Raw genomic sequence first — 13,477 nt, 5'->3', positions numbered from 1 at the left:
TTAGACTTCAGAACAATAAGCAACTGTCTAAATACATTCCTGAAATACTGCATTGTCTTATTACCAGGAAGAGGACCTACAAGAAGAACATTTTGGTTTTGACCAGAATATGAGCAGTCATAACAAAAAGTGTGGCAAAGTAGCCCTTGGACCTACACCAATGGGTTGAGCCAGGAGTGTGTAACTGGGACAACTGAATCTCCCATTGGATGTTCCTGTTAAATATCCCAATTAATCAACCTTTAGAAATTGTTGAAAACAGGAGCCGATTGAGCCTCATACCCACTGGGACACCTGGAAGCTTCCAATAAAGGTCTGCTTTTTACTTTACTGTTCTAACTCTGTTGCAAGTGTTTGTTTGTTTGTTTGTTTTTCTTGTTTGATCATAGACAGCAGGGGGATGAGAGAAGCAGAACAGGAATTGTAATCCCAGAATGACAGAACATTCTGAGTTGAAAGGGACACACAGGATCCTCAAAGGAATGTTTGAACATTTACAGAGACTCCAGAACTGTGACTTTGGGTGGTCAGTCTCTCTGCTGGCAGCCTCCCAAAGGGCCTTCAGCCACTGCTCAGCCCTGGACAGCAGCAGCATCACCTTGGCAGGGCCCAGCAGGGCTCTCCTGAGCTGCCCTTCCCAGCTGCACACAGACCCTGCCCCAGCCAGGGCCCTGCACACAGGCAGGTTTCTGTAGGGCCGGGCCGAGGGCACATGGGGTGGGATGGGCTCTGTGAGCGCTGGCAGGGACAAGGCACCTCTCAGGAGGGAATGTCCAGGCCCAGGGAGATGCTCGGGGAAGGAGAGGGGGCTGAGCAGAGCAGTGCTGGGGGAACAAGCCCATCCAGCCCCTCACCTGCCCTCAGCCACAGGGGAATCCTTTGCCTCTCCCATCTCTCAGTGGCAAACTCTGAGTGCAGCAGGAATGCTGGGGATTCCTGACCTCAGAGAGCCAGCAATGATGTGTGGATAGGAAAACAGTTCCTTAAGCCAGCTCCTGCCATCCCTGTTTTCTAGGACTGCGAGTGAATATGGTAACAAGCCTTTCTGCATTAGGAGTGATTCCCCTGACAAATGCTGAATATCCAGCCTTGTCCCTCTGCCACATGGCCACAAACCCAAGGCAGCAGGGCAGGGATGGCTCCTTGGGAGCTCCCACGCACAGCCCTGGCTGCTCCTGGCACACTCAGCCAGCACAGCTGGAGCTCAGACAGGGACCTGGGTAAAGGTTTGCCCAGAGCAGGAACAAGGCTGAGTGAGTCCCAGCAGGACAGGCTACAGGGAATGGCCCAGATTTGGCTCCAAGCAGCCTCTCCTGACTTGTCACTGTCCTTTCTCCATGAGCAGGTGCCCATGTGCAGCCACAGCAAATGTCCAACAGCAGCTCCATCAGCCACTTCCTCCTGCTGGCACTGGCAGAGACGCGGCAGCTGCAGCTCCTGCACTTCTGCCTCTTGCTGGGCATCTCCCTGGCTGCCCTCCTGGGCAACGGCCTCATCATCAGCACCGTAGCCTGCGGCCACCACCTGCACACGCCCATGTTCTTCTTCCTGCTCAACCTGGCCCTCAGCCACCTGGGCTCCATCTGCACCACTGTCCCCAAAGCCATGCACAATTCCCTCTGGGACACCAGCACCATCTCCTACACAGCCTGTGCTGAACAGTTTTTTTTTTTCCTTTTCTTTGCTGCAACAGAGTTTTATCTCCTGACCATCATGTGCTACGACCGCTATGTGTCCATCTGCAAACCCCTGCACTACGGGACCCTCCTGGGCAGCAGAGCTTGTGCCCACATGGCAGCAGCTGCCTGGGCCAGTGCCTTTCTCAATGCTCTGCTGCTCACAGCCAATACATTTTCCCTGCCCCTGTGCCATGGCAATGCCCTGGGCCAGTTCTTCTGTGAAATCCCCCAGATCCTCAAGCTCTCCTGCTCCAAATCCTACCTCAGGGAATTTGGGCTCATTGCCATTAGTGCCTGTTTATCATCTGGTTGTTTTGTGTTCATTGTTTTCTCCTATGTGCAGATCTTCAGGGCTGTGCTGAGGATCCCCTCTGAGCAGGGACGGCACAAAGCCTTTTCCACCTGCCTCCCTCACCTGGCTGTGGTCTCTCTGTTCTTCAGCACTGCAGTGTTTGCTCACCTGAAGCCCCCCTCGATGTCCTCCACATCTCTGGATCTGGCCCTGTCAGTTCTGTACTCGGTGGTGCCTCCAGCCCTGAACCCCCTCATCTACAGCCTGAGGAACCAGGAGCTCAAGGCTGCAGTGTGGAGACTGATGACTGGATGGTTTCAGAAACATTAAACTGCTGGCCAGTTTGCAAATCATTTGTAATAAAAGTAATCTTTGATACTTCTTATTGGTTTCATTTTGGAGGTTCTTTATCATTGTAATACTAATTTAATATTGTACTCAAAGAAATGTCATTGCTGGTGCTATTATGTTTGTTACCACCTTCAGTGTGGCCACAGACTGTGTCAATGAGGGGCTGCGCTCTTGGTGGCTTTAAAGGAACTCAAGGATCTCCCAGCAGAGTTTTCTGCAGAGATGCCCTTTTGTTGCCTTCTCTGGAGCTGCAGCAGCAATGTCTGTGTGCAGAGCTGGGGGCAGATCAGTGCTGGCACAGCAGCTGTGCCCAGCAGCAGCAGCAGCACTTGGTGTTGCCAGTGCTGCTCCCGTGGCCCTGCCCCGCTGCCCTGGTGGCCCTGGTGTTGCTGCAGGGTCTGAGTGCTCTCGGGGCCGGGCACAGTCCTGGGGGTGGCAGTGCCGGGGCTGCAGCAGGGACAGGCCATGGGCACTGCTGGGGCAGCGCTGACGCCTCAGGCCAGGGCCTGGGGGCTCCAGGCTCCTTGCCCAGGCTCTCTCAAGAACACAGCCAGGCCAATGCTCAGCACAGAAAACCCCCATCAGCAGCCCCAGGCTGGCCGTGGGCAGGCTGGGGGCAAACAGCACGGCTGGTGCTCTGCCAGGGCCCTGGGGGAGACGGGAAGGAGCAGCAGAGCAGGGGCTGATCCATCCCCAGTGCGCTGCACAGCCCAGGGCAGCGTCCCAGAGCATCCTCATGGATCTGCCAACAACATCCCCCCTCTGCAGCCCTGGCCTCTCCCCCAGCTCACACAGGTGCCGCATCCTTGCAGGCACAGACACGGCAGCGCTGGCTCAGGAGCCCCTGTTTGCATTGCACACAGCAGGCGGGAGCACCCCCGTGCTGGTGCTGTGGGGACATGAACCTGAGGGAGCACAAATGCCATCAGCCCCTGGGGCCAGGAAGGGCTGGGGGACGCCAGGGAAACCACTCAGCTTTGTCCTGGCCTCTGCACTCAGCCAGAAAGTTTGTTCCCATCAGCTGGGACTTTCCTGTCCCACTGCAGACGCTGTTGCTCAGAGCCAGGGCTGCCTGGCAGCCACCCCCAGACTGCCCTGAGCATTTCCTTGGCTTCACCTTTGCTTTCTTTACTCTTCCATTTACAAATTTCTTCCTCTTGCCCAGCCCTGCTCCCTGCCCTGCACACAGCCCATCCCTGTTTGCCCTTTCCTCTCTGGCCCCACTCCCCATTGCACTTCCTGACTTGGCACCATGGGAACATCCCTTGGGGAGAAGGATCATCCCACAAGTGCTGCAGGAATTGTCTGCAGGCTCCTGCAGTGCCTCGTGCTGCTCCCTTGCCAGAGGCAGCCCAGGCCAGGGGGGCACATCTGGGCTGCTGTGTCTGCCTGTGGGGCTCCCTGTTCTGGGCAAGGAGGAGGAGCTGCAGAGGCTCTGCAGGACTGACAGGATGGGCTTTGGGGCTGTGAGGAGAAGCTGAGGGACCTGGGCTGCTGCACCTTCTGAAGAGGAGGCCCAGGGCTCCTCCTGCACCTGCTCCAAGGGTGGTTTCAGGGAATCCCAGAATCAGCAAGGTTGTAAAAGACCTTGGAGATCATCAAGTCCAAACAGTGCCCTGACACTGCCTTGTCTCCCCTGAGCCTCCTCTTCTCCAGGTTAAACAAGGTCCCTGTGCAGAGCCCTCCTCCCCTCCAGCAGATCCACACTCACACCCAGCTTGGCATCATCTGCAGATTTGCTGATGGTGGACTCAATCCCCTCATCCTGATCATCAGTGCAGGTATTGAAATCCACGCTGGCTGGCTCTGATCCCTCAGCCATCCTGTGGCTGCCCTGTGATGGCACTCAGGGTGATCTGTTCCAGAACCTTGCCAGGCACCGAGGTCAGGCTGACAGGCCTGGAGTTCCCCAGATCCTCCTTCCAGCCCATCTTGGGGATGGGCTCACACTGGCACCTCCAGTGCTCTGGCACCTCCCTGCTGAGCCAGGACTGATGGGAAATGATGGAGAGCAGCTTGGGGAGCTCATCCACCAGCTCCCTCATCCCCCTAGGATGGATCCCATCCAATCCCATACACCTGTGAGCATCTGAGTGGCTCAGCAGGTCACCAGCTGCTCCCTCCTGGATTACAGGGGGCTGTTCTGCTCCCTGTGCCCATCTACCAGCTCAGGAGAACTCTTGTCCTGAGGACAGCCTGTCCTAATGTTGAATATAGGGGCAAATGAAAGTGTTAAGCTGCTCAGCCTCTTCCATATCTTTATTTACTCTTTTCCCCACTGGATCCAATGAAGTGTAGAGGTTCTCCTTATTTCTCCTTTTGCTATTAATTTTTTTATAAATACTTTTCTATTATTTCTCAAAGAGGTGGCCAGGATATGCTCTAACCTGAGCTTTCACCACTCTTCTTTCTGCATGACCTAACAACATCCCTAAAGATTTCGTGAGTTACCTGTTCCTCTTTCCAAACCCTCTTTTGTCCTGAGTTCCCACAAAAGCTCCACGCCCAGCCAGGACAGTCCTTTTCCTCGCTGGCTCAACTTCAGCACAGAGGGACAGGCTGCTCCTTCCGCCTTACAATTACTTTCTTGAAGTGTGTCCATCCTTCCTGGACCCCTTTATTTTTAAAGGATGTTTCCTTTAAAGAATCAGTACCTGATTTGCTACTCTCCAAATCTGCATCCTCAATAGACCCAGGTCTACCCTTCCTAATTCCAGTGTGGAAGTTTTATTCATGCCCCTCCTTCTTTCACAGAACATTGAAAATTTGATTATTTCATGGTCACTGTGCCCCAGGCAGCCTCCGACCCCCATATCTGCCACCAGCCCTTCTCTGTTTGTGAGCAGCAGGAGACAGAGCTTTCCTTGGGAGTGGAGTGTTACCAAAAATTCGGTGAAACAGAAAACTCCTTCACACCAATGCAGCATTAAGAAGCAGCATTCTTTATTCAGCCGGATGCACGGGGGATAGCTCCTCCCAAAGCCGAGCATGCTGAGTGCAGGAAAGTTTCTGTTCATATTCTGTATTTTGCACACATATTCATTGGTTGTCCTGGACTAAACACACAGATGATAATCATTTCCCCAAAATCATTAACATATTTCCCCTCCCCTTTACCCATGCTCTCTTCTGTCCTGGGGGTCTCTCTGGTGGTCCCTGGTGGTCGTGGACCCCAATGTTCCCGTGGGCCTGGCTGAGCTGGCAGGACACTGAGGCTGGTGAACTTCCAGTTCCCCTTCTCACACAATGGGCATTGTGTGGTTTCCATAGGCCTGGGGTTTTGGAGAACAAGCTCCAGGTGTCAGCTCACCTGGTGGAGACAATTTATCATCTGGTGACTTGAGGTCACAGAGTGGGCTATGACATCACGGAGGGGCTGTGTGACATCCCAGGGGGGCTGTGTGAGGTCACTGGGTTGGTCACTCCGCCCCAGCTCCCCCTCACAGTTTCTCCCAACAAGTCCAATGCTGTTCATGCCCAGCGGGGTCCCTGTCCCCCACTATCCCCCCGGCCCACCTGGAGCCACAGCCTCCACCAAAGGATGTTCCACAGGATCCACCCCAGAGCCTGACACGGGGACAAGGGGCCAGGGCTGTGTGACCAGGACATCAAGGACGTGGATTATCCAGGTCCCTGTGGCCTGGGTTGGGTTCCCCAGGGGAGGAAAGATGTCTGGCAGCTGGAGCAGGCTTAGGGAAGGGCCTCCAAGTTGGGGCTGTGTGGGAAGTGGATTTGTAGAGAGTTCTCAGGGCCTGACAGAAGGTCCACACAGTTCACATCCATATGCAGTTTGAGATAAGAAATGCTGATTTAGAAATACCATTGAATAGGACAGATATTGTTGAGAGAGAAATGGAGCTAGATAAAAGTTTCAAAGGATGGCTTTGCAAATAAGACTAGATATTTTGGAGAAATAGAACTGTCAAAGATGTATTCTAATGGGACCCACGAGGGATAATTTTAGATGATAGGCCATAAGGCACTTACAGCATTGTGTAGCTATAGCTGATAGACCAAAAAACACTTATAGTGTATTGTAATTAGGAAATGGTTGGATTCTGATTGTGATGGCATGAATTATAACATCTGTATTTTCTCACCTGTCCCATAAGACTGAAAACGGAATAAAAGTTTTTAAAGCACCTCTCAGTTGCCCCCTCTCTGGGTCAGGAAAAGGGTATTGTCCAACAGCACTGGAGCCCTGGGGCCGTGAGCAGAGGCTGAGGGAGCTGGGCTTGTCCAGCCCGGAGCAGGGAAGGCTGAGGGGCTCCTCATCCCAGCCTGGCAGTGCCAGCGAGGAGGGGATGGAGAACACAGAGCCAGGCTCTTCACCGGGGGGCCTGGTGGGAGACAAAAGCCAATGGGTGGAAGGGGAAAGAGGGGAGATCAGCCAGGCCAGGAGGAGATGAAATGAGTCAGGCTGGGTTCAGCATTTCCTCAACACCTGCCTGACCTTCGTTCTCCATCAACCACTGACAGCTTTGCAAATCAGGAATTGTTCAGGCTGTTTTTCCCCCACTCCACGAGATCCTGATACAAGAACTTAATTGTCTTTATATCTATCAAAAGACCACGTTTGTCTAAAATCAGTTTTAGTATGGAAATCACTTGTGGATGCTGGACTCATCAGATGCTGCTGGGACATTGCACATAGCTCAGGGAAGAGTGTGATTGTTATTAAATTGTGTCCTGTTCATCTGTGGTCTGTTGGCCCTGAAGAGAAACTTTCTGTGCCTCTGAGTCTCACCAGTTCCTGACCCCCAAAGGACACAAACCTGATGAGTTGTGGTTCCCACTCCAGTGCTGGCACTTGGAGCTCCCTCCATCCCCAGAGCAGAGCTGCCTTGTCCAGAAAGTCCCTGGCAATGCAGGGATGAAGGAAACAGGACAGGCTGTGGGGATCAGGGGCAGGGCACAGCCAGGGATTTGGGGTGGTTGTGAGCCCAGGGCAGGACCTGGCCCTTGGCCTTGGTGAACCTCATCCAATTGTCCTGGGCCCATGGCTCCAGCCTGTCCAGATCCCTCTGCAGAGCTTCCTGCCCTCCAGCACAGCCACACTCCCACCCAGCCTGGGCTCACCTGGAACTGCCTGAGGGTGCCCTCGATGGCCTCGTCCATATCAGCAATAAAGAGATTTCACTGACCTGGCCCCAATCCTGAGCCCTGGATGTGACTCCATACCTCAGTTGCTCTGAGTGCCAGGGCTTGGAGGAGGGAAATAGTGGTGAGAAGGTAGGGACAAAGTCAGATTGATTGTCAGCCATGAAGGGTCTTGATTTTCACATCTATTCAGACTGCATTAGAAGGTGCTGGGGGTCAATATCAATAGGACATTGCTGGTATCAATCTAGAAACAGGAAAACTGGACAATACAGTTCTCACTGCGCAGTTTTCAATATAGTATATTCACTTTGAATAACCTTCTGAAATCTGTCTAATTAACCATAGAAGAATTGAAATCTTCAATTATTCCCAGCAGCATTTCTTGTTTGGGAGTTTTAAATAAATATTTATGAGCCTTTTGTCACTGAATTCCTGAACTGAAGAGCTCAAGAAAGAAGAGGCCTCTGGAGTAGGAAAATTCATCAGCAACCTCCAAGGGGCTGAGGATCCATCCCCATCAGAGCAGCAATGAGCAGAAATGGGCAGAGCTTTGTGGCTGCCCCAGCTCTGGGATGGGCCCTGGGCCTGGAGCAGGAGCAGCTCTGGAGGGCCCCAAGGCCGGGGCTCTTGTGCTGGCCTGGGCAGATGGGATGGCAGCAGGGGCTGCAGAGCTCTCAGCAGCTGAGGCCGAGGGGAGCAGGGCAGCCAGGGAGCCTCCTTGTGCCTTGGGCAAGCCCCTTCCCCCATGGCTGGGGCTGAGTCCTGGCTGAGCTGCAGCTGCTGCTGTGCCCTTGGCAGGGGCTGAGGCCGTGGGGCCAGTGGCCAGAGCAGCCTGGCCTGAGCAGAGCTGTGGGGCCAGAGGCGGCTGGGCTGTGCTGGGGAGAGGCCCTTGGTGCTGCACAGAGCTCAGGGCAGCTGGCAGAGCTTGCAGGGAGCTGGGCTGGGCTGCGAGAGCCTGGCCCAGAAACCATCAGTGTCCATCTCAGCCTGGCTGAGCGTGCAGGGGCAGGACTCAGCCCAGGCCTTGTGGGGCAGGGCCAGCGCCTGTGCAAGGCATTGAAAACAGGCAAGTGGCCCAGAGAGGAGGCTGCTCTGTGCCCTGGTGGGGCATGGACACAGCAGGGAGGGGGCCCAGGACATTTGTCAGCGCCAGCCTCTGTCCCCAGCCCTTGGCAGCCCTGGCTGCTGAGCCCAGCTTTGGCCTGGGCTGAGTTTGGCTGTGGCCCAGCTCCATCCTGCTGCGGGGCTCAGGGCCTGTTCCCGGCCATGGCCAGCCCTGGCCGGCCTCTCTGCTGGCCCAGAGGCCGGCAGAGCCTGGGGCAGGGCTGTCTGTGCAGCCCCACAGGTGCCAGGGGCTGGGCAGGAGCTGGCAGAGGCTGCCCAGCAGGGAGGCCATGGGGCACAGAGCCCCAAGGCTGCCGTGGGCACCACGGCACAGGGGCCGTTCCCAGCCGCAATGCTCCTGTCCTGGGCTGGGCCTGCACAGGGGCTGTGGCACCATGGCTGGGCCAGCACAGGGCCACCAAGGGGCCACGCAGCCGCTGCCGGGGCTGGCAGCAAGGCCGGGCACAGACAAGGAATTGCTGAGCGTGGCCTGCGCTGCCCAGGGCTGACTGTGCCAAAGGCAGAGCTCAGCTGCCCTTGGGGGCTGCAGGAACACTCAGGAGCCCAAAGAGCCTCCATGGCTGTGCTGGAGACCAAGGCTGGAGCAGGGAAATGCAGGGCTGCTGTGCCATGGCGAGGGCATGGAATTCCAGCACACACCTCAGCTCTCTGATGATCCCGGCACCGTGCTGGGCCCTGTTTCAGCCTGGAGCAGAGCAGATGTTGATGGCACAGGAGCCCTGCGGGGCTGGCAGGGACCTGCAGCTTGCAAGGTGCTCTGCTCTCCCTCAGCTCCTCTCTGAGAGATCCAATCCCAGCTGGGCACCTCAGGGCACAAGTGGCACTGCCTGTTCATGGGCACACAGCTGATGTCTGCCTGGAAAGGGGCACAGATGTTAATACCTCTTATTTTATTAATATACTGGCACATTTCTATTACCTGGGTCACTTGAGTACTTTTAAGAAATGACAAAGTTTTTCATCCATCAACAGGAATTTCCTGGAATTGTACTGATGGCATGAGAAGAAATACTGATCTTCCTGTCTGCTTGTGTCATCAGTATTCTGTTTATTATTTTCTCTCCCTCTTCTTTCAGGTGTTTTCAACTCTCCTGTTGAAATGGCCGTGTCTAAGGACATCTCTTCATTTAGACCAGGTGGATCTATGTCCTTCCTGCTGCTCCCAGATTTCCTCCTCCAAATGCTTTCTGGTCATTCAAGTGTCTCTCAACAGACTGGTTTCATGCTTTGAACGTCAGGGAGTGGCCCAATCCTTCCAATGTTCAAATAAATATGAATTATATCTTGCTGTGTTTATATCTATCCTAGATTTACCTTTTCTAATGTCTTTGTTTAAAACTGTTCCTGTACAGAAATCCCTTGGGTGAGGGGGACATGTCAGATGCTGCTGGGACACATCCCAGAGAGCTGAGGGAAGAGCTGGGATGGTTATTAAACTGTTCCAATGTTCAACTTGTGTTTGTTGGCAAGAAACCTTTCTGTGCCTCTGAGTGTCACCAGGCCCTGAGCCCAAAGGACACAAACCTGATGAGTTGTGGTTCCCACTGCAGGGGCACTTGGACCTTGGCTCTGCACAGGAGAGCTCTTCCTCCACTTTCCCTCTTTTCCTCCCTCTGGCCATGGAGGGAGCTCCTGACTTCAGCCTGTGACTCGTGTCTGCAAAGAGCAAATCTGGGCAGAATCGGGGCAGGGAGGGTTTGGGGGCAACTTGGGATCTGTGCTGGGCACAGAAGGTGTTTTCCATTGCTCTGAGACTGTCTGCTGTGCAAAGTGGAGTTAATAGCCAGCAGAGGAATGACTTTTGCATTGGATGGAGCTGTGCCTTTCCTTGGCTTTGTTGGCTGACTAGAAATGAACATCCCTCTGTGTCTCGGGCAGCTCCTTCTCCAGGGAAAGCAGGTGGGAGTTGGAGCCAAGGAGCTGAAAGCTGCAGGTGCAGCCTGGGCTGGAGGGAGCTCAGATTTGCACAAGGCTGCTCTGAGTGCCAGGGCTTGGATGGGGGCAATGGTGGGGTGGGGTAGGGACAGAGTCTGATTGATTGTCAGCCATAAAGGGTCTTGATTTTCATATCTATTCCAACTGCATGAAGAGGTTCTTGGATTCAATGTCAATTGAGATTGCACTTATCAATGTATTAACAGTAAAAAAAAAAAGACTATACAGGACTTAAAAAATCTTTCTCACTGTCTTTTTAAATATAGTGTATTCACTTGCAATAGGCTTCTGAAATCTGTCTAATTAACCACAAAAGATTTGAAAACTTAAATTGTTCCCAGAGGTTTGGCTTGTTAAGGTGTTCTGAATGTTAATGAGCCCTGGGGCACTGAATTGCTGAACTGAAGAGCTGAAGGCTGAAGAAGCCTCTGGTGCAGTAAAATTCAGCAGCAGTCTCCAAGTTGCTGAGAATGTCAGCAGCCCCCACTGAGGCCATCCCTGCCCAGGGCTTGGATGGGGGAAATGGTGGGGTGGGGGTAGGGACAGAGTCTGATTGATTGTCAGCCATAAAGGCTCTTGATTTTCATATCTGTTCAAACTGCATGAGGATGTTCTTGGATTCAATGTCAATCGGAGATTGCAAATATCAATGTATTAGCAGTAAAAAAAAACTAAACAGGACCTAAATTTTTTTTTCTCACTATCTTTGAAAAAAAAATACATTCACTTTGAATACACTTCTGAAATCTGTCTAACTAACCACAAAATATTTGAAAACTTAAATTACATTATTCCCAGAGGCTTGGCTTGTTAAAGGTGTTCTGAACATTAATGAGCCCTGAGGCACTGAATGCCTAAACTGAAGAGCTGAAGGCTGGAGAAGCCTCTGGAGCAGTAAAATTCAGCAGCAGCCTCCAAGGTGCTGAGGATGTCAGCAGCCCCCACTGAGGCCATCCCTGCCCAGAGACCGTGGGGGAATGGGCAGACAAGGAGAGCGTCCCTGGGGCTGGGGCAGCAGAACTCAGAGGCAGCAGCGGCTCCAGCTGGGAAATGGAGTGTGGGATGGGGCTGTGAAAGCCCTGCCTGGGCTGTGCCAAGCAGGACACACAAGCCCTGACCCCCATCCACTAAAAAACTCACTCAAGGGAAACATTTATAAGAAATTGCAATTGTTTGTGTACTCTGTGTTGGATGCACTGGAGAAATACCCGCAAGGGATTCTCAGGAGCTCCAGACAAGAAAACAGCCTTTACTGGGAACTTCAGAAAATCAGAGAAAGTTTGGCAAAAGGTTTAATATGATATTCAATGAACAAAAAACAGTTTTCAATGCATTAACTTGGCCCATTCAACTTTACAAACTCTAAGCCTGTTCAATTTTAAGTTAATCAACATTTGCAAGAGGACAGAAGTAGAAGTAGACACAGAAAGAGAGAAAAATAAGATATAGAGAAGCACACACAGAGCTACCAACTCCTGGATTCCAGCAGTGTTCAGATAGAAATTCCAAGAGGAGGTAGGGTCAAGATGTGTGCTTGCCTTGTGCTCAGCCTTAAATACCCCTTGGTCTTCCTGGGCCCTTCCCCCAGGTGGGACTTGGGATCATTTGGTCACTCAGGAGCTGGGCTGGGGCTCCAGAGGTGGCTGTGGAGCATTGCCTGTGCTGTGCCAGGGACTGGCAGCCACTGCTGGGCTGGGATAGAGGCTCTGGGGGGATTGGGGTTCCAGGGCAGGGCAGGGCTGGGGTTCCAGGGCAGGGCAAGGCTGGACCTGCCCCTTCCTCCCCCACACATGAAATGTTTTGGGGCAACAATCTCCTCCGCTCTCTCACAACAGGCAATGTTGGAGGTAAAATCCCAATTGTGGCCATGGGCAGCTGGTCTAGAAGGACAGTTCTTTTCCAGAGGAAGGAAACCCCCATTTCTCTGTTCATTCAAATGTCAAAATGACATTTGATTGCCTGGATTTTTTTTTTTTTTTTCTTTTTTTTTTTTTTTTTTTCTTTTTTTTTTTTTTCCTTGCTGTGCCTGAAGTGTCCAGACAGGAGCAGAGTGACTCTTGCCAAGGAACTTTGCCGTGCTGTCGCTTAATATTAAATCTGGTTTTTGCTGCTCCCTTGCTGGGGATTTTTTTCAGCGCTCTCAAGCCCTCGTTGGTAACAGGGTGAAGGAGCCCTGGCCCAGGCTCTGGCCCTGGGGGACACGGGGACACTGCCGGGGGGTCCCTGTCCCCCTGTCCCACCCCCCCACGGCCCCGTCCCCCGTCCCCATGTCAGGCTCTGGGGTCGATCTCGTGGAACATCCTCTGGGGGAGGCTGCGGCGCCGGGGGCGGGGGGACCCGGGGGGACAGGGGACCCCGCTGTGCACGAGCAGCGTTGGACTTCTCTGGGGGAACTGTGAGGGGGAGCTGGGGTGGAGTGACCTCCCCAGTGACCTCACACAGCCCCTGTGATGTCACACAGCCCAGTGACCTCACACAGCCCTTGTAATGTCACAGAGCCAACTCTGAGATGTCACCCTGTGATGTCATGCGGCTGCTCTGTGTTGTCACAGAAGACTCTGTGATGTCACAAAGTCACCCTGAGTTGTCACTGTTTGTTCTTTGAAGTCACAGCCTGCTCTATGAAGTTACACAGCCACCCGGTGATGACTATATACCCTTCTCTGTGATGTCAAAAAACCCTCCCTGTGGTGTCATACTGCCACTCTGTAATGTCACAGCACACACTTTGACCTCACAGCCTGCTCTGTGATGTCACACAGCCATGCCATGATGTCACAGCCTGCTCTGTGATGCCACACAGTCCCCTCTATCATGCCATAGGTGCTCAATGACCTCACACAACACACTCTGTGACTCACAGCCCAATCTGTGACCTCACACAACCCACTCTGTGCTGTCACACAGCCCCTCTCTGACATCACAGCTGCTCTGTGCCTCTGTGACACAGCCACAGAGGTGCTGCTGTGACACAGCCCCCTCTGGGACATCC

At 53.3% G+C, this 13,477-nt stretch overlaps 1 protein-coding gene and 2 pseudogenes across 1 annotated transcript; 2 read left to right on the top strand and 1 right to left on the bottom strand.

Annotated features, from left to right (window-relative positions):
• The window catches only part of LOC128820668 (uncharacterized), a 1,438,581-nt pseudogene that overhangs the window by 1,335,330 nt on the left and 89,774 nt on the right, over nucleotides 1–13,477 (top strand).
• LOC128820670 (zinc finger protein 850-like) overlaps nucleotides 1–13,477 on the bottom strand; it is a 488,361-nt pseudogene that overhangs the window by 391,137 nt on the left and 83,747 nt on the right.
• Nucleotides 1,349–2,302, top strand: LOC128820722 (olfactory receptor 14J1-like). Its single transcript, XM_054001542.1, has one exon. The coding sequence runs from the start codon at nucleotides 1,369–1,371 to the stop codon at nucleotides 2,299–2,301; it is 933 nt and encodes a 310-aa protein (XP_053857517.1). The 5' UTR covers nucleotides 1,349–1,368; the 3' UTR covers nucleotide 2,302.

This window comes from Vidua macroura, chromosome 30 (genome assembly GCF_024509145.1).
Source record: "Vidua macroura isolate BioBank_ID:100142 chromosome 30, ASM2450914v1, whole genome shotgun sequence".
In the NCBI taxonomy this organism is placed as follows: domain Eukaryota; kingdom Metazoa; phylum Chordata; class Aves; order Passeriformes; family Viduidae; genus Vidua; species Vidua macroura.
The sequence above is the reverse complement of the archived record's forward strand: the minus strand, read 5'-3'. Positions and strand labels throughout refer to the sequence as shown.

Coding starts and splice junctions, on each gene's coding strand:
- LOC128820722 (XM_054001542.1), top strand. CDS start 1,369: ATGTCCAACAGCAGCTCCATCAGCCACTTCCTCCTGCTGGCACTGGCA.